The 21,276-nt window shown below is 55.0% G+C and overlaps 1 protein-coding gene across 3 annotated transcripts in view; it reads right to left on the reverse strand.

Annotated features, from left to right (window-relative positions):
• LOC139411592 (transcription initiation factor TFIID subunit 4-like) overlaps positions 1 to 21,276 on the reverse strand; it is a 116,026-nt gene that overhangs the window by 73,639 nt on the left and 21,111 nt on the right. For all 3 annotated transcript variants that reach the window (XM_071158151.1, XM_071158152.1, XM_071158150.1), the window contains exons 3-6: positions 7,613 to 7,771; positions 5,639 to 5,761; positions 4,949 to 5,038; positions 1,597 to 1,800 (exon numbers count right to left, since the gene is read on the reverse strand). In XM_071158151.1, the coding sequence (XP_071014252.1) occupies positions 1,597 to 1,800; positions 4,949 to 5,038; positions 5,639 to 5,761; positions 7,613 to 7,771 (576 nt within the window). The remainder of the gene's footprint in view (positions 1 to 1,596; positions 1,801 to 4,948; positions 5,039 to 5,638; positions 5,762 to 7,612; positions 7,772 to 21,276) is intronic.

Genomic DNA, 21,276 nt, shown 5'->3' on the forward strand with positions numbered 1-21,276 from the left:
TGTGTGTGTGTGTCGCATAAAACAACGGGAGGAGGAAGAGGAGGAACAGCAGAGTGAAAAAGTGAAGACAGAGAAGAGAAGAGGAGAGGAGAGGAGAGGGGGGCTGCTTCTGCGCTAATAGAGCCACTTCCTTCCTAGCATGCAGCCTAGCTGTGGGACAGGCCTGAGGCCCAGCCATCCATTCACACCAGTTTGCTTCTCACTGCATATTTGTTAGCCTTGTTTTCCATTCCCTGACACATGCTATATTACTGTTCAAGGGTTGAAAAAGATAGAGGCCATTTCTCCCAGAGATCCCTGCAGGGCCTCAAAGAGGAAAATACATTCAGCAGACAGAATAGAGAAGGTAGCACCTCTGGCAAACCCACAACACACTTTGACAAAATCACAGGTAAGTTCCAGAATCAAAAATTGGGGACATTTTTGGGGTTGTTTTAGGAGCACACTATAAAGAACATACAGGGTTCCCTGGTTCCAAAACCTGAACCAAGTGTTAGCTTCAGACTGGTGTTATACCAGGAGCTATAGTCTAGTAATTACAACTGCATTGAATGTCAGACCTTTGGTGATTGAGTTGACACAGGATCAGCCAATAGTCTGGTGGGAGAGCAGAGGGCTGGCAGAGCAGTGTGTGTCTCTGTGTGTGTGTGTGTGTGTAGGCTGGCAGAGCAGAGTCAGAGTCCTCTGTGACAGTGCTCCACTACAGTAACTGCTGTACAGCTGCAGCCACACACAGCAGCTCTCAAACTGACCCAGCTATGACCTAGTTACCTCCCCTCAACCACGACCCTCCCAACCAGCAGCAGCAGATGAGTGGTGCGGAGGGCACCACCACCCAGCCCTGTGCCTCAGCCCAGGCTACCCTGCCAGTCTGTCCTCAGAGAGGGGATGTCCCCGCCAGCATCGGATGCCAGCGGGCTCTGACCTTGGGTAGTCTCAATGGATGACTCTCCTCTGTGAGCCAGCAAAGTGCTCCATTGACTCACATGTGTATACACACACCGCTGGGCACAGGCATAGCCATACACACATACACACCTAACGTACACACACACACACACAAACACACCAAACGTACACATACACACACACACAGACCCCATGGGAGTGCACTGATCCAGCCCCGTGGCCAGCTGCCTTGGCTAAGCTTCTGTATGGTCTGTGGTGTGCTGGCCTAGCCTGTCAGTGAAGCTGTTCCCCACTGGACCACATCCAGCTCTGTCTCAGTCTCTGAGCACTGGGAGACACATCTCTACTACTGGGGCCTGGGGAACCGTACTCATTACTTCTTTGGTGCTTAGGTACATAACAAGACAAATGACCTTGGATTTAGTGAAGACACAATCAAAACTCTGGAAATCTAGAACAAACACTTATTTACTCCACTGATAAGTAAGTATCAGAGTATTACAGTATCATCAACCTTAACAACAGAACCGAGGCCAAAACATGTTCTATTAGTTCTAATACTTCCACAGGAAGTCATAACCAGGGGTCATCTATGTTTGGGCCAGTGGACTGTATGACTGTGGCTGATCTCTGTGACTGGAAGTGTGAGTGTAGGGACAGCTATGACTGTGAGTGTACTGTACCTACCAGGGCAGCTGTGTGTCCCTGGGCCCCGACACTGGCCCCCGTGGTGCTGACGCTGTTGGGGAGGCGGCCGCGGACAGCTGGGACGGCCATGATGGCAGAGCTGGTGCCTGTGGTGGGGGTGGGGGTGGCTTTTGCCTGCGGCAGAGGCTGGATCAGGGAATGCTGAATGTTGAGCAGAGACAGCCGCAGGGCCGGGAGGCTTTTCTGTTGACGGGCAGATCACACACAACTGGGGTATTAACATACCGTACATAGTAGAAACAAGCCATTAAATGTTTTTTATATATTCTAAATGATCAAATGTGCAAATTATTATTACATTGTTGCTCTGTGGAGGGGGGGAGGGAGGGAGGGCTGGCTCTGCTCTGTGGAGGGAGGGAGGGAGGGAGGGAGGGAGGGAGGGAGGGAGGGAGGGAGGGAGGGAGGGAGGGAGGGAGGGAGGGAGGGCTGGCTCTGCTCTGTGGAGGGAGGGAGGGAGGGCTGGGTCTGCTCTGTGGAGGGAGGGAGGGAGGGAGGGAGGGAGGGAGGGAGGGAGGGAGGGAGGGAGGGAGGGAGGGAGGGAGGGTGGGAGGGAGGGCTGGCTCTGCTCTGTGGAGGGAGGGAGGGAGGGAGGGAGGGAGGGAGGGAGGGAGGGAGGGAGGGAGGGAGGGAGGGAGGGCTGGCTCTGCTCTGTGGAGGGAGGGAGGGAGGGAGGGCTGGGTGGCTGGCTCTGCTCTGTGGAGGGAGGGAGGGAGGGAGGGAGGGAGGGAGGGAGGGAGGGAGGGAGGGAGGGAGGGAGGGAGGGAGGGAGGGAGGGAGGGCTGGGTGGCTGGCTCTGCTCTGTGGAGGGAGGGAGGGAGGGCTGGGTGGCTGGCTCTGCTCTGTGGAGGGAGGGAGGGAGGGAGGGAGGGAGGGAGGGAGGGAGGGAGGGAGGGAGGGAGGGAGGGAGGGCTGGCTCTGCTCTGTGGAGGGAGGGAGGGAGGGAGGGAGGGAGGGAGGGAGGGAGGGAGGGAGGGAGGGAGGGAGGGAGGGAGGGAGGGAGGGAGGGCTGGCTCTGCTCTGTGGAGGGAGGGAAGGCTGGGTGGCTGGCTCTGCTCTGTGGAGGGAGGGAGGGAGGGAGGGAGGGAGGGAGGGAGGGAGGGAGGGAGGGAGGGAGGGAGGGAGGGAGGGAGGGAGGGAGGGAGGGAGGGAGGGAGGGAGGGCTGGCTGGCTGGCTCTGCTCTGTGGAGGGAAGGAGGGAGGGCTGGCTGGCTCTGCTCTGTGGAGGGAGGGAAGGCTGGGTGGCTGGCTGGCTCTGCTCTGTGGAGGGAGGGAGGGAGGGAGGGAGGGAGGGAGGGAGGGAGGGAGGGAGGGCTGGCTCTGCTCTGTGGAGGGAGGGAGGGAGGGAGGGAGGGCTGGCTCTGCTCTGTGGAGGGAGGGAAGGCTGGGTGGCTGGCTCTGCTCTGTGGAGGGAGGGAGGGAGGGAGGGAGGGAGGGAGGGAGGGAGGGAGGGAGGGAGGGAGGGAGGGAGGGAGGGAGGGCTGGCTGGCTGGCTCTGCTCTGTGGAGGGAAGGAGGGAGGGCTGGCTGGCTCTGCTCTGTGGAGGGAGGGAAGGCTGGGTGGCTGGCTGGCTCTGCTCTGTGGAGGGAGGGAGGGAGGGAGGGAGGGAGGGAGGGAGGGAGGGAGGGAGGGAGGGAGGGAGGGAGGGAGGGAGGGAGGGAGGGAGGGCTGGCTGGCTCTGCTCTGTGGAGGGAGGGAAGGCTGGCTGGCTGGCTCTGCTCTGTGGAGGGAGGGAGGGAGGGAGGGAGGGAGGGGGGGGGAGGGAGGGAGGGAGGGAGGGAGGGAGGGCTGGCTGGCTCTGCTCTGTGGAGGGAGGGAAGGCTGGCTGGCTCTGCTCTGTGGAGGGAGGGAGGGAGGGCTGGCTGGCTCTGCTCTGTGGAGGGAGGGAAGGCTGGCTGGCTGGCTCTGCTCTGAGGGAGGGAGGGAGGGAGGAAGGGAGGGAGGGAGGGTGGGCTGGCTCTGCTCTGTGGAGGGAGGGAGGGAGGGAGGGAGGGAGGGAGGGAGGGAGGGAGGGAGGGAGGGAGGGAGGGAGGGAGGGAGGGAGGGAGGGAGAGACAGAGGGAGGGAGGGAGGGCTGGCTCTGCTCTGTGGAGGGAGGGAGGGAGGGAGGGAGGGAAGGCTGGGTGGCTGGCTCTGCTCTGTGGAGGGAGGGAGGGAGGGCTGGCTGGCTCTGCTCTGTCGAGGGAGGAAGGGAGGGCTGGCTCTGCTCTGTGGAGGGAGGGAGGGAGGGTTGGCTCTGCTCTGTGGAGGGGGGGGGGGGGAGGGCTGGCTCTGCTCTGTGGAGGGAGGGAGGGAGGGAGGGAGGGAGGGAGGGAGGGAGGGAGGGAGGGAGGGAGGGAGGGAGGGAGGGAGGGAGGGATGGCTCTGCTCTGTGGAGGGAGGGAAGGCTGGGTGGCTGGCTGGCTCTGCTCTGTGGAGGGAGGGAGGGAGGGAGGGCTGGCTGGCTCTGCTCTGTGGAGGGAGGGAAGGCTGGCTGGCTCTGCTCTGTGGAGGGAGGGAGGGAGGGCTGGCTGGCTCTGCTCTGTGGAGGGAGGGAAGGCTGGCTGGCTGGCTCTGCTCTGTGGAGGGAGGGAGGGAGGGAGGGAGGGAGGGAGGGAGGGAGGGAGGGAGGGAGGGCTGGCTCTGCTCTGGGAGGGAGGGAGGGAGGGAGGGAGGGAGGGAGGGAGGGAGGGAGGGAGGGAGGGAGGGCTGGCTCTGCTCTGCTCTGGAGGGAGGGAGGGAGGGAGGGAGGGAGGGAGGGAGGGAGGGAGGGAGGGAGGGAGGGAGGGAGGGAGGGAGGGAGGGAGGGCTGGCTGGCTCTGCTCTGGGAGGGAGGGAGGGAGGGAGGGAGGGAGGGAGGGAGGGAGGGAGGGAGGGAGGGAGGGAGGGAGGGAGGGAGGGAGGGAGGGAGGGAGGGAGGGAGGGAGGGAGGGAGGGCTGGCTGGCTGGCTCTGCTCTGTGGAGGGAGGGAGGGAGGGAGGGCTGGGTGGCTGGCTGGCTCTGCTCTGCGCAGGGAGGGAAGGCTGGGTGGCAGTGGCATGTTGTGACACTCATCACGGATGGCTGGAGAGGCCTGCTAGCGATTGGCACGGACAGCTGCAGGGGCCACTGTCACACACAGTCTGAAGTCAGGCCAGGGGAGCGGCCCCTGCCTGGGTCACATGGGCTGGCCTCTCCACTGCCACTCTGGCTGTTTTACGTTCTCCACCTTTCTCCTGAAGGGTACACTTGCACACTTTCTTACATTGATTTTACAATGGTAGAAACTCCCTCCAGACAATGTTTTCACCAACCAATGCTTTTACATCCATGACGAGGAGTGTCCAAATGTAGCCTGAGTAGATACAGTACAAACCTTGAGGAAGGGGACCAGGTAGGGCTGAGGAGACGACTTGAGCTCTGACTGCAGTCTGTTGGTGAACTCCTCAGGCTCAATCTTAGCATCCTGTGAGCGGGAGAAGAGAGGGAGGTTTATTAACCCCGTCAGCTCCTTGTTATGTGATGTGACACACTTGTACAACAGAGAGCAGAGCATGTGATTGAGGAGATGTGCAATGTGATTTCTGAGCACATTGAGATGAGGTGAAATCACCTCAACGACGGTGTTCATATTGATTTACATTTTAACATCCCCCTGGGATACATCTCATTAACAACTCTGAATAAATAATATCCTAAACAACAGCATCACTCTGGATCATGTAGAGTTTAATGCTGCCATCTAGAGATTAAAAAATACATTACATCACACAACCTGTTCTCCCCTTAGGAGAACCATTTTGGTTCCAGTTAGAAGTAATTTGGGTTCCTTGTGTAAAGGGCTCTACCTAGAATCAAAAGGGTTCTTCAAGGGGTTATCTTATTTGGAAAGCCAAAGAACCCTTTTCGGTTCTATATAGTACCTTTTTCTCTAAGAGTGTAGGGCAAAGAAAGTATCATTCCATGTTTCTCTGTTGATAACACAGTAATGTAGAGATAATGTAGAAATAATGTAATGATGTGGTAAAGTAGAGGTAAAATAATGAGTTACGGTAGTGAGACTCACCAGTAGATCCTGGACCAGTGACTTGACATTTTTGGAGGTCTCAGGTGACGGAGAGTTGTGGGAAGCCAGCTTTATCAGGGTGGCCAAGAAGTTCTTACACTTCTTCACATTCTCCTGCATCTCCTAGGAAATTGCAAATTCAATAAGCATGTAAAGATATGATTTTATCAATAAATATGTAGGACACTTTATCGTTCAGTGTTTGTGGATCGGAAAGGACACCGGGGAAGAGTCTGTGAGTGTACAGTGGGGCAAAAAAGTATTTAGTCAGCCACCAATTGTGCAAGTTCTCCCACTTAAAAAGATGAGAGAGGCCTGTAATTTTCATCATAGGTACTTCAACTATGACAGACAAAATGAGGGGGAAGAATCTAGAAAATCACATTGTTGGATTTTTAATGAATTTATTTGCAAATGATGGTGGAAAATAAGTATTTGGTCACCTACAAACAAGCAAGATTTCTGGCCCTCCACTCGTTACCTGTATTAATGGCACCTGTTTGAACTTGTTATCAGTATAAAAGACACCTGTCCACAACCTCAAACAGTCACACTCCAAACTCCACTATGCCAAGACCAAAGAGCTGTCAAAGGACACCAGAAACAAAATTGTAGACCTGCATCAGGCTGGGAAGACTGAATCTGCAATAGGTAAGCAGCTTGGTTTGAAGAAATCAACTGTGGGAGCAATTATTAGGAAATGGAAGACATACAAGACCACTGATAATCTCCCTCGATCTGGGGCTCCACGCAAGATCTCACCCCGTGGGGTCAAAATGATCACAAGAACGGTGAGCAAAAATCCCAGAACCACACGGGGGGACCTAGTGAATGACCTGCAGAGAGCTGGGACCAAAGTAACAAAGCCTATTATCAGTAACACACTACGCCCCCAGGGACTCAAATCTTGCAGTGCCAGACGTGTCCCCCTGCCTAAGCCAGTACATGTCCAGGCCCGTCTGAAGTTTGCTAGAGAGCATTTGGATGATCCAGAAGAAGATTGTGAGAATGTCATATGGTCAGATGAAACCAAAATATAACTTTTTGGTAAAAACTCAACTTGTTGTGTTTGGAGGACAAAGAATGCTGAGTTGCATCCAAAGAACACCATACCTACTGTGAAGCATGGGGGTGGAAACATCATGCTTTGGGGTTGTTTTTCTGCAAAGGGACCAGCACGACTGATCCGTGTAAAGGAAAGAATGAATGGGGCCATGTATCGTGAGATTTTGAGTGAAAACCTCCTTCCATCAGCAAGGGCATTGAAGATGAAATGTGGCTGGGTCTTTCAGCATGACAATGATCCCAAACACACCGCCCGGGCAACGAAGGAGTGGCTTCGTAAGAAGCATTTCAAGGTCCTGGAGTGGCCTAGCCAGTCTCCAGATCTCAACCCCATAGAAAATCTTTGGAGGGAGTTGAAAGTCTGTGTTGCCCAGCAACAGCCCCAAAACATCACTGCTCTAGAGGAGATCTGCATGGAGGAATGGGCCAAAATACCAGCAACAGTGTGGGAAAACCTTGTGAAGACTTACAGAAAATGTTTGACCTCTGTCATAGCCAACAAAGGGTATTTAACAAAGTATTGAGATAAACTTTTGTTATTGACCAAATACTTATTTTCCACCATAATTTGCAAATAAATTCATAAAAAATCCTACAATGTGATTTTCTGGATTTTCCCCCCTCATTTTGTCTGTCATAGTTGAAGTGTAACTATGATGAAAATGACAGGCCTCTCTCATCTTTTTCAGTGGGAGAACTTGCACAATTGGTGGCTGACTAAATACTTTTTTGCCCCACTGTATGTACATGTGTTTGTGTGTGAGGCTATGCCCACTATGCCCAGCTGTGTGGGGCCATGGCCATGGTAGAGACACAGCCAGCCTGCTGGCAGCTGTGACAGCACTGGGGCTTGAGGAGCCTAACCAGCCCAGAGGAGGCCGGCAGACTGGAGCAGAGCAGAGTACAGACCTGGGAGATGACAGAGGCTCCTGGGGCTACAGGGACGCTGGTCTGTGGGGGCAGGGCTGGCTGTAAGGCAGCCTGGGCCCCAGCCTGGACCTGGGGGGCCATTACCACGGGGGCCTGTTGGGGAGCCGTCACTGCCACAGCCGGCGCCATGGGGCCCTTCTGGAAGAGCAAGGAGCAGACAGAGAGATAAACAGGACGTGAAGGGAGCTTCCAGCAAGGCCACAGAGAACAGGAGGGAAACAGCACGGCGCTCCTGTCACATCGGGTGTCCTGACTTCTGTGGACATTGCTGAACAGAGAGTAGGGGAGGAGAGGGGACTGGGGGACATTCAAGTAAAACAGCTCCTCCCAATAATGATGTACCTGACTAGAAAACCCTAAACATACCAGTAATCCCCCACCTGTGTCCCCCCACTGGTCTTGGATAAAACGCTGTAAAGTTCCAGCAATAGACAAATAATTCAATTTTGACTGAATTTATCATTCAATAATTAACTCTGTACTCTGTTAAAAGGGTCAGATGGGATGCGCCCAGATTAGAAACATTTGTAGGTTTGTGTTGGTAAAGAGGTGAGGAGAAGGAGGAGGAAGAGGAGGCGGACGACGACGAAAAGGAGGAGAAAGGGGAGAAGGAAGAAGAGGAACAGGATGAAGGGATGGGTAGAGGAGGAGGGTCTGAGAGGGATGGAAGGATGGAGAGATGGGAAGTTCTGTAGTGGAGAGTCTGCTCACAGAAGGTGGCGCAGTGGAGGAGGAGATCTGGAGGACAGGACTAGAAGTGGGAGAGGGAGACGGCACCATCTTGGCCTGGAAAGGAGGACATGGCCGAATAGCCTGAGAGGTCACAGGAGACAGAGAGAAAGAAAAAAAAAAAAAGAGGTGAGACAGGGTCAGTGCAGGAGGAGGGGCGGTGAGACAGGGTCAGTGCAGCAGGAGGGGCGGTGCGACAGGGTCAGTGCAGGAGGAGGGGCGGTGAGACAGGGTCAGTGCAGGAGGAGGGGCAGGTGAGACAGGGTCAGTGCAGGAGGAGGGGCGGTGAGACAGGGTCAGTGCAGCAGGAGGGGCGGTGAGACAGGGTCAGTGCAGGAGGAGGGGCAGGTGAGACAGGGTCAGTGCAGGAGGAGGGGCGGTGAGACAGGGTCAGTGCAGCAGGAGGGGCGGTGAGACAGGGTCAGTGCAGGAGGAGGGGCAGGTGAGACAGGGTCAGTGCAGGAGGAGGGGCGGTGAGACAGGGTCAGTGCAGGAGGAGGGGCAGGTGAGACAGGGTCAGTGCAGGAGGAGGGGCGGTGAGACAGGGTCAGTGCAGGAGGAGGGGCAGGTGAGACAGGGTCAGTGCAGGAGGAGGGGCAGGTGAGACAGGGTCAGTGCAGGAGGAGGGGCAGGTGAGACAGGGTCAGTGCAGCAGGAGGGGCAGTGAGACAGGGTCAGTGCAGGAGGAGGGGCAGGTGAGACAGGGTCAGTGCAGCAGGAGGGGCGGTGAGACAGGGTCAGTGCAGGAGGAGGGGCGGTGAGACAGGGTCAGTGCAGGAGGAGGGGCAGGTGAGACAGGGTCAGTGCAGGAGGAGGGGCAGGTGAGACAGGGTCAGTGCAGCAGGAGGGGCAGTGAGACAGGGTCAGTGCAGGAGGAGGGGCAGGTGAGACAGGGTCAGTGCAGCAGGAGGGGCGGTGAGACAGGGTCAGTGCAGGAGGAGGGGCAGGTGAGACAGGGTCAGTGCAGGAGGAGGGGCAGGTGAGACAGGGTCAGTGCAGAAGGAGGGGCAGGTGAGACAGGGTCAGTGCAGGAGGAGGGGCAGGTGAGAAAGGGTCAGTATAGGAGGAGGGGCGGTGAGACAGGGTCAGTGCAGGAGGAGGGGCAGGTGAGACAGGGTCAGTGCAGGAGAAGGGGCAGGTGAGACATGGTCAGTGCAAGAGGAGGGGCAGTGAGACAGGGTCAGAATAAGAGGAGGTGCGGTGAGACGGGCAGTATAGGAGGAGGGGTGGAGAGACAGGGTCAGTATAGGAGGAGGGGCGGTGAGACAGGGTCAGTATAGGAGGAGGGGCGGTGAGACAGGGTCAGTATAGGAGGAGGGGCGGTGAGACAGGGTCAGTGCAGGAGGAGGGGCGGTGAGACAGGGTCAGTATAGGAGGAGGGGTGGAGAGACAGGGTCAGTATAGGAGGAGGGGTGGTGAGACAGGGTCAGTATAGGAGGAGGGGTGGTGAGACAGGGTCAGTGCAGGAGGAGGAGCAGGTGAGACAGGGTCAGAATAAGAGGAGGGGCGGTGAGACAGGGTCAGTATAGGAGGAGGGGCAGTGAGACAGGGTCAGTATAGGAGGAGGGGCAGTGAGACAGGGTCAGTATAGGAGGAGGGGCAGTGAGACAGGGTCAGTATAGGAGGAAGGGCGGTGAGACAGGGTCAGTGCAGGAGGAGGGGCAGGTGAGACAGGGTCAGTGCAGCAGGAGGGGCGGTGAGACAGGGGCAGTATAGGAGGAGGGGCAGTAAGACAGGGTCAGTATAGGAGGAGGGGCAGGTGAGACAGGGTCAGTATAGGAGGAGGGGCAGTGAGACAGGGTCAGTATAGGAGGAGGGGCAGGTGAGACAGGGTCAGTATAGGAGGAGGGGCAGTGAGACAAGGTCAGTATAGGAGGAGGGGCAGTGAGACAGGGTCAGTATAGGAGGAGGGGCAGTGAGACAGGGTCAGTATAGGAGGAGGGGTGGTGAGACAGGGTCAGTATAGGAGGAGGGGCGGTGAGACAGGGGCAGTATAGGAGGAGGGGCAGTGAGACAGGGTCAGTATAGGAGGAGGGGCAGGTGAGACAGGGTCAGTATAGGAGGAGGGGCGGAGAGACAGGGTCAGAGGTGTGGGGGGGGGGGGGGTGGTGAGACAGGGTCAGTATAGGAGGAGGGGCGGTGAGACGGGGTCAGAGGTGGGGGGGTGTTGAGACAGGGTCAGTATAGGAGGAGGGGCAGTGAGACAGGGTCAGTATAGGAGGAGGGGCAGTGAGACAGGGTCAGTATAGGAGGAGGGGCAGTGAGACAGGGTCAGTATAGGAGGAAGGGCGGTGAGACAGGGGCAGTATAGGAGGAGGGGCAGTGAGACAGGGTCAGTATAGGAGGAGGGGCAGGTGAGACAGGGTCAGTATAGGAGGAGGGGCGGAGAGACAGGGTCAGAGGTGGGGGGGGTGGTGAGACAGGGTCAGTATAGGAGGAGGGGCGGTGAGACAGGGTCAGAGGTGGGGGGGTGTTGAGACAGGGTCAGTATTGGAGGAGGGGCGGAGAGACAGGGTCAGAGGTGGGGGGGTGTTGAGACAGGGTCAGTATAGGAGGAGGGGCAGGTGAGACAGGGTCAGTATAGGAGGAGGGGCGGAGAGACAGGGTCAGAGGTGGGGGGGTGGTGAGACAGGGTCAGTATAGGAGGAGGGGCGGTGAGACGGGGTCAGAGGTGGGGGGGTGTTGAGACAGGGTCAGTATTGGAGGAGGGGCGGAGAGACAGGGTCAGAGGTGGGGGGGTGAAGAAGGAGAGAGAGAATGACAAAGAGAGAGGGGACAGAGAGAAAACACAAAAGCAATGTGGCTTCAAGACGAGGAGAAGGAGAAGTGCAACATGCCCTGAAGACGTGGAGGAGAAAGGTCATTATAGTAGGAAGTGACAGTAAATCACTGTGGATCCACAGGATGAAACAGAGAGGATCTGATCTGATCCAGAGATGAACAGAAGAGAAAACACTGTGATGCTGATGCCGAGGGTGAGGTACAGTAATACTATTCAATGGGAAGGACTAAATAAGTTCCTCTAATGCAATGAGGGTCACAACTAATATGAATGAATCAGTGTCCTTAAAATGTTGTCTTTTTTATTAACCCCTTCTTCTCCCCAATTTCGTGGTATCCTATTGGTAGTTACAGTCTTGTTTCATCGCTGCAACACAGTAACACAGTACAGTCCTTTACTAGACAATCCAGATTATTGTATCCACTGTCACGACAGAAGCCTCTCTTCACAGCACCAGGGCAGACAGTGAGAGGGAGGGCTGGGCACTACCAAACACAGTACCAATGCTGGTGGGAGGGAAAAAACTAACACAGTACCATGCTGGTGGGAGGGAAAAAACTAACACAGTACCATGCTGGTGGGAGGGCAGTGGCTGGGCACTAAGTAACACAGCACCATGCTGGTAGGAGGGCTGGGTTTGGGCACTAAGTAACACAGTACCATGCTGGTGGGAGGGCTGGGCACTAACTTACACAGTACCATGCTGGTGGGAGGGCTGGGCACTAAGTAACACAGTACCATGCTGGTGGGAGGGCTGGGCACTTTGTAACACAGTACCATGCTGGTGGGAGGGCTGGGCACTAAGTAACACAGTACCATGCTGGTGGGAGGGCTGGGCAATAAGTAACACAGTACCATGCTGGTGGGAGGGCTGGGCACTAAGTAACACAGTACCATGCTGGTGGGAGGGCTGGGTACTAAGTAACACAGTACCATGCTGGTGGGAGGGCTGGGTACTAAGTAACACAGTACCATGCTGGTGGGAGGGCTGGGTACTAACTAACACAGTACCATGCTGGTGGGAGGGCTGGGTACTAAGTAACACAGTACCATGCTGGTGGGAGGGCTGGGCACTAACTTACACAGTACCATGCTGGTGGGAGGGCTGGGCACTAAGTAACACAGTACCATGCTGGTGGGAGGGCTGGGCACTAAGTAACACAGTACCATGCTGGTGGGAGGGCTGGGCACTAAGTAACACAGTACCATGCTGGTGGGAGGGCTGGGTACTAACTAACACAGTACCATGCTGGTGGGAGGGCTGGGCACTAAGTAACACAGTACCATGCTGGTGGGAGGGCTGGGTACTAAGTAACACAGTACCATGCTGGTGGGAGGGCTGGGTACTAAGTAACACATTACCATGCTGGTGGGAGGGCTGGGCACTAAGTAACACAGTACCATGCTGGTGGGAGGGCTGGGCACTAAGTAACACAGTACCATGTTGGTGGGAGGGCTGAGCACTAAGTAACACAGTACCATGCTGGTGGGAGGGCTGGGCACTAAGTAACACAGTACCATGTTGGTGGGAGGGCTGAGCACTAAGTAACACAGTACCATGCTGGTGGGAGGGCTGGGCACTAACTAAACACAGTACCATGCTGGTGGGAGGGCTGTGGCTGGGCACTAAGTAACACAGTACCATGCTGGTGGGAGGGCTGGGCACTAAGTAACACAGTACCATGCTGGTGGGAGGGCTGGGCACTAAGTAACACAGTACCATGCTGGTGGGAGGGCTGGGCACTAACTAACACAGTACCATGCTGGTGTGAGGGCTGGGTACTAAGTAACACAGAACCATGCTGGTGGGAGGGCTGGGTACTAAGTAACACAGTACCATGCTGGTGGGAGGGCTGGGCACTAACTAACACAGTACCATGCTGGTGGGAGGGCTGGGCACTAACTAACACAGTACCATGCTGATGGGAGGGCTGGGCACCATGTAACACAGTACCATGCTGGTGGGAGGGCTGGGTACTAACTAACACAGTACCATGCTGATGGGAGGGCTGGGCACCATGTAACACAGTACCATGCTGGTGGGAGGGCTGGGAACCATGTAACACATTACCATGCTGGTGGGAGGGCTTGGTACTAACTAACACAGTACCATGCTGATGGGAGGGCTTGGTACTAACTAACATAGTACCATGCTGGTGGGAGGGCTTGGTACTAACTAACACAGTACCATGCTGGTGGGAGGGCTTGGTACTAACTAACATAGTACCATGCTGGTGGGAGGGCTGAGTACCAACTAACACAGTACCATGCTGGTGGGAGGGCTGGGCACCATGTAACACAGTACCATGCTGGTGGGAGGGCTGGGAACCATGTAACACATTACCATGCTGGTGGGAGGGCTTGGTACTAACTAACACAGTACCATGCTGATGGGAGGGCTTGGTACTAACTAACACAGTACCATGCTCATGGGAGGGCTTGGTACTAACTAACACAGTACCATGCTCATGGGAGGGCCTGGTACTAACTAACACAGTACCATGCTGGTGGGAGGGCTTGGTACTAACTAACACAGTACCATGCTGGTGGGAGGTATTGGTACTAACTAACACAGTACCATGCTGATGGGAGGGCTGGGTACTAACTAACACAGTACCATGCTGGTGGGAGGGCTGGGAACCATGTAACACAGTACCATGCTGGTGGGAGGGCTTGGTACTAACTAACACAGTACCATGCTGATGGGAGGGCTTGGTACTAACTAACACAGTACCATGCTCATGGGAGGGCCTGGTACTAACTAACACAGTACCATGCTGGTGGGAGGGCTTGGTACTAACTAACACAGTACCATGCTGGTGGGAGGGCTTGGTACTAACTAACACAGTACCATGCTGATGGGAGGGCTTGGTACTAACTAACATAGTACCATGCTGGTGGGAGGGCTTGGTACTAACTAACATAGTACCATGCTGGTGGGAGGGCTTGGTACTAACTAACATAGTACCATGCTGGTGGGAGGGCTGAGTACCAACTAACACAGTACCATGCTGGTGGGAGGGCTGAGTACCAACTAACACAGTACCATGCTGGTGGGAGGGCTGGGCACCATGTAACACAGTACCATGCTGGTGGGAGGGCTGGGAACCATGTAACACAGTACCATGCTGGTGGGAGGTCTTGGTACTAACTAACACAGTACCATGCTGATGGGAGGGCTTGGTACTAACTAACACAGTACCATGCTCATGGGAGGGCTTGGTACTAACTAACACAGTACCATGCTCATGGGAGGGCCTGGTACTAACTAACACAGTACCATGCTGGTGGGAGGGCTTGGTACTAACTAACACAGTACCATGCTGGTGGGAGGTATTGGTACTAAATTACACAGTACCATGCTGATGGGAGGGCTGGGTACTAACTAACACAGTACCATGCTGGTGGGAGGGCTGGGAACCATGTAACACAGTACCATGCTGGTGGGAGGACTTGGTACTAACTAACACAGTACCATGCTGATGGGAGGGCTTGGAACTAACTAACACAGTACCATGCTCATGGGAGGGCCTGGTACTAACTAACACAGTACCATGCTGGTGGGAGGGCTTGGTACTAACTAACACAGTACCATGCTGGTGGGAGGTATTGGTACTAACTAACACAGTACCATGCTGATGGGAGGGCTGGGCACCATGTAACACGGTACCATGCTGGTGGGAGGGCTTGGTACTAACTAACACAGTACCATGCTGGTGGGAGGGCTGGGTACTAACTAACACAGTACCATGCTGGTGGGAGGGCTGGGCACCATGTAACACAGTACCATGCTGGTGGGAGGGCTGGGTACCATGTAACACAGTACCATGCTGGTGGGAGGGCTTGTTACTAACTAACACAGTACCATGCTGGTGGGAGGGCTGGGTACTAAGTAACACAGAACCATGCTGGTGGGAGGGCTGGGTACTAAGTAACACAGTACCATGCTGGTGGGAGGGCTGGGCACTAACTAACACAGTACCATGCTGGTGGGAGGGCTGGGCACTAACTAACACAGTACCATGCTGATGGGAGGGCTGGGCACCATGTAACACAGTACCATGCTGGTGGGAGGGCTGGGTACTAACTAACACAGTACCATGCTGATGGGAGGGCTGGGCACCATGTAACACAGTACCATGCTGGTGGGAGGGCTGGGAACCATGTAACACAGTACCATGCTGGTGGGAGGGCTTGGTACTAACTAACACAGTACCATGCTGATGGGAGGGCTTGGTACTAACTAACATAGTACCATGCTGGTGGGAGGGCTTGGTACTAACTAACACAGTACCATGCTGGTGGGAGGGCTTGGTACTAACTAACATAGTACCATGCTGGTGGGAGGGCTGAGTACCAACTAACACAGTACCATGCTGGTGGGAGGGCTGGGCACCATGTAACACAGTACCATGCTGGTGGGAGGGCTGGGAACCATGTAACACAGTACCATGCTGGTGGGGGGGCTTGGTACTAACTAACACAGTACCATGCTGATGGGAGGGCTTGGTACTAACTAACACAGTACCATGCTGGTGGGAGGGCTTGGTACTAACTAACACAGTACCATGCTGGTGGGAGGTATTGGTACTAACTAACACAGTACCATGCTGATGGGAGGGCTGGGTACTAACTAACACAGTACCATGCTGGTGGGAGGGCTGGGAACCATGTAACACAGTACCATGCTGGTGGGAGGGCTTGGTACTAACTAACACAGTACCATGCTGATGGGAGGGCTTGGCACTAACTAACACAGTACCATGCTGGTGGGAGGGCTGGGCACTAAGTAACACAGTACCATGCTGGTGGGAGGGCTGGGCACTTTGTAACACAGTACCATGCTGGTGGGAGGGCTGGGCACTAAGTAACACAGTACCATGCTGGTGGGAGGGCTGGGCAATAAGTAACACAGTACCATGCTGGTGGGAGGGCTGGGCACTAAGTAACACAGTACCATGCTGGTGGGAGGGCTGGGTACTAAGTAACACAGTACCATGCTGGTGGGAGGGCTGGGTACTAACTAACACAGTACCATGCTGGTGGGAGGGCTGGGTACTAACTAACACAGTACCATGCTGGTGGGAGGGCTGGGTACTAAGTAACACAGTACCATGCTGGTGGGAGGGCTGGGCACTAACTAACACAGTACCATGCTGGTGGGAGGGCTGGGCACTAAGTAACACAGTACCATGCTGGTGGGAGGGCTGGGCACTAAGTAACACAGTACCATGCTGGTGGGAGGGCTGGGCACTAAGTAACACAGTACCATGCTGGTGGGAGGGCTGGGTACTAACTAACACAGTACCATGCTGGTGGGAGGGCTGGGCACTAAGTAACACAGTACCATGCTGGTGGGAGGGCTGGGTACTAAGTAACACAGTACCATGCTGGTGGGAGGGCTGGGTACTAAGTAACACATTACCATGCTGGTGGGAGGGCTGGGCACTAAGTAACACAGTACCATGCTGGTGGGAGGGCTGGGCACTAAGTAACACAGTACCATGTTGGTGGGAGGGCTGAGCACTAAGTAACACAGTACCATGCTGGTGGGAGGGCTGGGCACTAAGTAACACAGTACCATGTTGGTGGGAGGGCTGAGCACTAAGTAACACAGTACCATGCTGGTGGGAGGGCTGGGCACTAACTAAACACAGTACCATGCTGGTGGGAGGGCTGTGGCTGGGCACTAAGTAACACAGTACCATGCTGGTGGGAGGGCTGGGCACTAAGTAACACAGTACCATGCTGGTGGGAGGGCTGGGCACTAAGTAACACAGTACCATGCTGGTGGGAGGGCTGGGCACTAACTAACACAGTACCATGCTGGTGTGAGGGCTGGGTACTAAGTAACACAGAACCATGCTGGTGGGAGGGCTGGGTACTAAGTAACACAGTACCATGCTGGTGGGAGGGCTGGGCACTAACTAACACAGTACCATGCTGGTGGGAGGGCTGGGCACTAACTAACACAGTACCATGCTGATGGGAGGGCTGGGCACCATGTAACACAGTACCATGCTGGTGGGAGGGCTGGGTACTAACTAACACAGTACCATGCTGATGGGAGGGCTGGGCACCATGTAACACAGTACCATGCTGGTGGGAGGGCTGGGAACCATGTAACACATTACCATGCTGGTGGGAGGGCTTGGTACTAACTAACACAGTACCATGCTGATGGGAGGGCTTGGTACTAACTAACATAGTACCATGCTGGTGGGAGGGCTTGGTACTAACTAACACAGTACCATGCTGGTGGGAGGGCTTGGTACTAACTAACATAGTACCATGCTGGTGGGAGGGCTGAGTACCAACTAACACAGTACCATGCTGGTGGGAGGGCTGGGCACCATGTAACACAGTACCATGCTGGTGGGAGGGCTGGGAACCATGTAACACATTACCATGCTGGTGGGAGGGCTTGGTACTAACTAACACAGTACCATGCTGATGGGAGGGCTTGGTACTAACTAACACAGTACCATGCTCATGGGAGGGCTTGGTACTAACTAACACAGTACCATGCTCATGGGAGGGCCTGGTACTAACTAACACAGTACCATGCTGGTGGGAGGGCTTGGTACTAACTAACACAGTACCATGCTGGTGGGAGGTATTGGTACTAACTAACACAGTACCATGCTGATGGGAGGGCTGGGTACTAACTAACACAGTACCATGCTGGTGGGAGGGCTGGGAACCATGTAACACAGTACCATGCTGGTGGGAGGGCTTGGTACTAACTAACACAGTACCATGCTGATGGGAGGGCTTGGTACTAACTAACACAGTACCATGCTCATGGGAGGGCCTGGTACTAACTAACACAGTACCATGCTGGTGGGAGGGCTTGGTACTAACTAACACAGTACCATGCTGGTGGGAGGGCTTGGTACTAACTAACACAGTACCATGCTGATGGGAGGGCTTGGTACTAACTAACATAGTACCATGCTGGTGGGAGGGCTTGGTACTAACTAACATAGTACCATGCTGGTGGGAGGGCTTGGTACTAACTAACATAGTACCATGCTGGTGGGAGGGCTGAGTACCAACTAACACAGTACCATGCTGGTGGGAGGGCTGAGTACCAACTAACACAGTACCATGCTGGTGGGAGGGCTGGGCACCATGTAACACAGTACCATGCTGGTGGGAGGGCTGGGAACCATGTAACACAGTACCATGCTGGTGGGAGGTCTTGGTACTAACTAACACAGTACCATGCTGATGGGAGGGCTTGGTACTAACTAACACAGTACCATGCTCATGGGAGGGCTTGGTACTAACTAACACAGTACCATGCTCATGGGAGGGCCTGGTACTAACTAACACAGTACCATGCTGGTGGGAGGGCTTGGTACTAACTAACACAGTACCATGCTGGTGGGAGGTATTGGTACTAAATTACACAGTACCATGCTGATGGGAGGGCTGGGTACTAACTAACACAGTACCATGCTGGTGGGAGGGCTGGGAACCATGTAACACAGTACCATGCTGGTGGGAGGACTTGGTACTAACTAACACAGTACCATGCTGATGGGAGGGCTTGGAACTAACTAACACAGTACCATGCTCATGGGAGGGCCTGGTACTAACTAACACAGTACCATGCTGGTGGGAGGGCTTGGTACTAACTAACACAGTACCATGCTGGTGGGAGGTATTGGTACTAACTAACACAGTACCATGCTGATGGGAGGGCTGGGCACCATGTAACACGGTACCATGCTGGTGGGAGGGCTTGGTACTAACTAACACAGTACCATGCTGGTGGGAGGGCTGGGTACTAACTAACACAGTACCATGCTGGTGGGAGGGCTGGGCACCATGTAACACAGTACCATGCTGGTGGGAGGGCTGGGTACCATGTAACACAGTACCATGCTGGTGGGAGGGCTTGTTACTAACTAACACAGTACCATGCTGGTGGGAGGGCTGGGTACTAAGTAACACAGAACCATGCTGGTGGGAGGGCTGGGTACTAAGTAACACAGTACCATGCTGGTGGGAGGGCTGGGCACTAACTAACACAGTACCATGCTGGTGGGAGGGCTGGGCACTAACTAACACAGTACCATGCTGATGGGAGGGCTGGGCACCATGTAACACAGTACCATGCTGGTGGGAGGGCTGGGTACTAACTAACACAGTACCATGCTGATGGGAGGGCTGGGCACCATGTAACACAGTACCATGCTGGTGGGAGGGCTGGGAACCATGTAACACAGTACCATGCTGGTGGGAGGGCTTGGTACTAACTAACACAGTACCATGCTGATGGGAGGGCTTGGTACTAACTAACAGAGTACCATGCTGGTGGGAGGGCTTGGTACTAACTAACACAGTACCATGCTGGTGGGAGGGCTTGGTACTAACTAACATAGTACCATGCTGGTGGGAGGGCTGAGTACCAACTAACACAGTACCATGCTGGTGGGAGGGCTGGGCACCATGTAACACAGTACCATGCTGGTGGGAGGGCTGGGAACCATGTAACACAGTACCATGCTGGTGGGGGGGCTTGGTACTAACTAACACAGTACCATGCTGATGGGAGGGCTTGGTACTAACTAACACAGTACCATGCTGGTGGGAGGGCTTGGTACTAACTAACACAGTACCATGCTGGTGGGAGGTCTTGGTACTAACTAACACAGTACCATGCTGATGGGAGGGCTGGGTACTAACTAACACAGTACCATGCTGGTGGGAGGGCTGGGAACCATGTAACACAGTACCATGCTGGTGGGAGGGCTTGGTACTAACTAACACAGTACCATGCTGATGGGAGGGCTTGGCACTAACTAACACAGTACCATGCTCATGGGAGGGCCTGGTACTAACTAACACAGTACCATGCTGGTGGGAGGGCTTGGTACTAACTAACACAGTACCATGCTGATGGGAGGGCTTGGTACTAACTAACATAGTACCATGCTGGTGGGAGGGCTTGGTACTAACTAACATAGTACCATGCTGGTGGGAGGGCTTGGTACTAACTAACATAGTACCATGCTGGTGGGAGGGCTGAGTACCAACTAACACAGTACCATGCTGGTGGGAGGGCTGAGTACCAACTAACACAGTACCATGCTGGTGGGAGGGCTGAGCACTAAGTAACACAGTACCATGCTGGTGGGAGGGCTGGGCACTAACTAACACAGTACCATGCTGGTGGGAGGGCTGTGGCTGGGCACTAAGTAACACAGTACCATGCTGGTGGGAGGGCTGGGCACTAAGTAACACAGTACCATGCTGGTGGGAGGGCTGGGCACTAAGTAACACAGTACCATGCTGGTGGGAGGGCTGGGCACTAACTAACACAGTACCATGCTGGTGTGAGGGCTGGGCACTAAGTAACACAGTACCATGTTGGTGGGAGGGCTGAGCACTAAGTAACACAGTACCATGCTGGTGGGAGGGCTGGGCACTAACTAACACAGTACCATGCTGGTGGGAGGGCTGTGGCTGGGCACTAAGTAACACAGTACCATGCTGGTGGGAGGGCTGGGCACTAAGTAACACAGTACCATGCTGGTGGGAGGGCTGGGCACTAAGTAACACAGTACCATGCTGGTGGGAGGGCTGGGCACTAACTAACACAGTACCATGCTGGTGTGAGGGCTGGGTACTAAGTAACACAGAACCATGCTGGTGGGAGGGCTGGGTACTAAGTAACACAGTACCATGCTGGTGGGAGGGCTGGGCACTAACTAACACAGTACCATGCTGGTGGGAGGGCTGGGCACTAACTAACACAGTACCATGCTGATGGGAGGGCTGGGCACCATGTAACACAGTACCATGCTGGTGGGAGGGCTGGGTACTAACTAACACAGTACCATGCTGATGGGAGGGCTGGGCACCATGTAACACAGTACCATGCTGATGGGAGGGCTGGGAACCATGTAACACATTACCATGCTGGTGGGAGGGCTTGGTACTAACTAACACAGTACCATGCTGATGGGAGGGCTTGGTACTAACTAACATAGTACCATGCTGGTGGGAGGGCTTGGTACTAACTAACACAGTACCATGCTGGTGGGAGGGCTTGGTACTAACTAACATAGTACCATGCTGGTGGGAGGGCTGAGTACCAACTAACACAGTACCATGCTGG

The sequence above is a fragment of the Oncorhynchus clarkii genome, chromosome 6 (assembly GCF_045791955.1).
Source record: "Oncorhynchus clarkii lewisi isolate Uvic-CL-2024 chromosome 6, UVic_Ocla_1.0, whole genome shotgun sequence".
NCBI classification, from domain to species: Eukaryota; Metazoa; Chordata; class Actinopteri; order Salmoniformes; family Salmonidae; genus Oncorhynchus; species Oncorhynchus clarkii.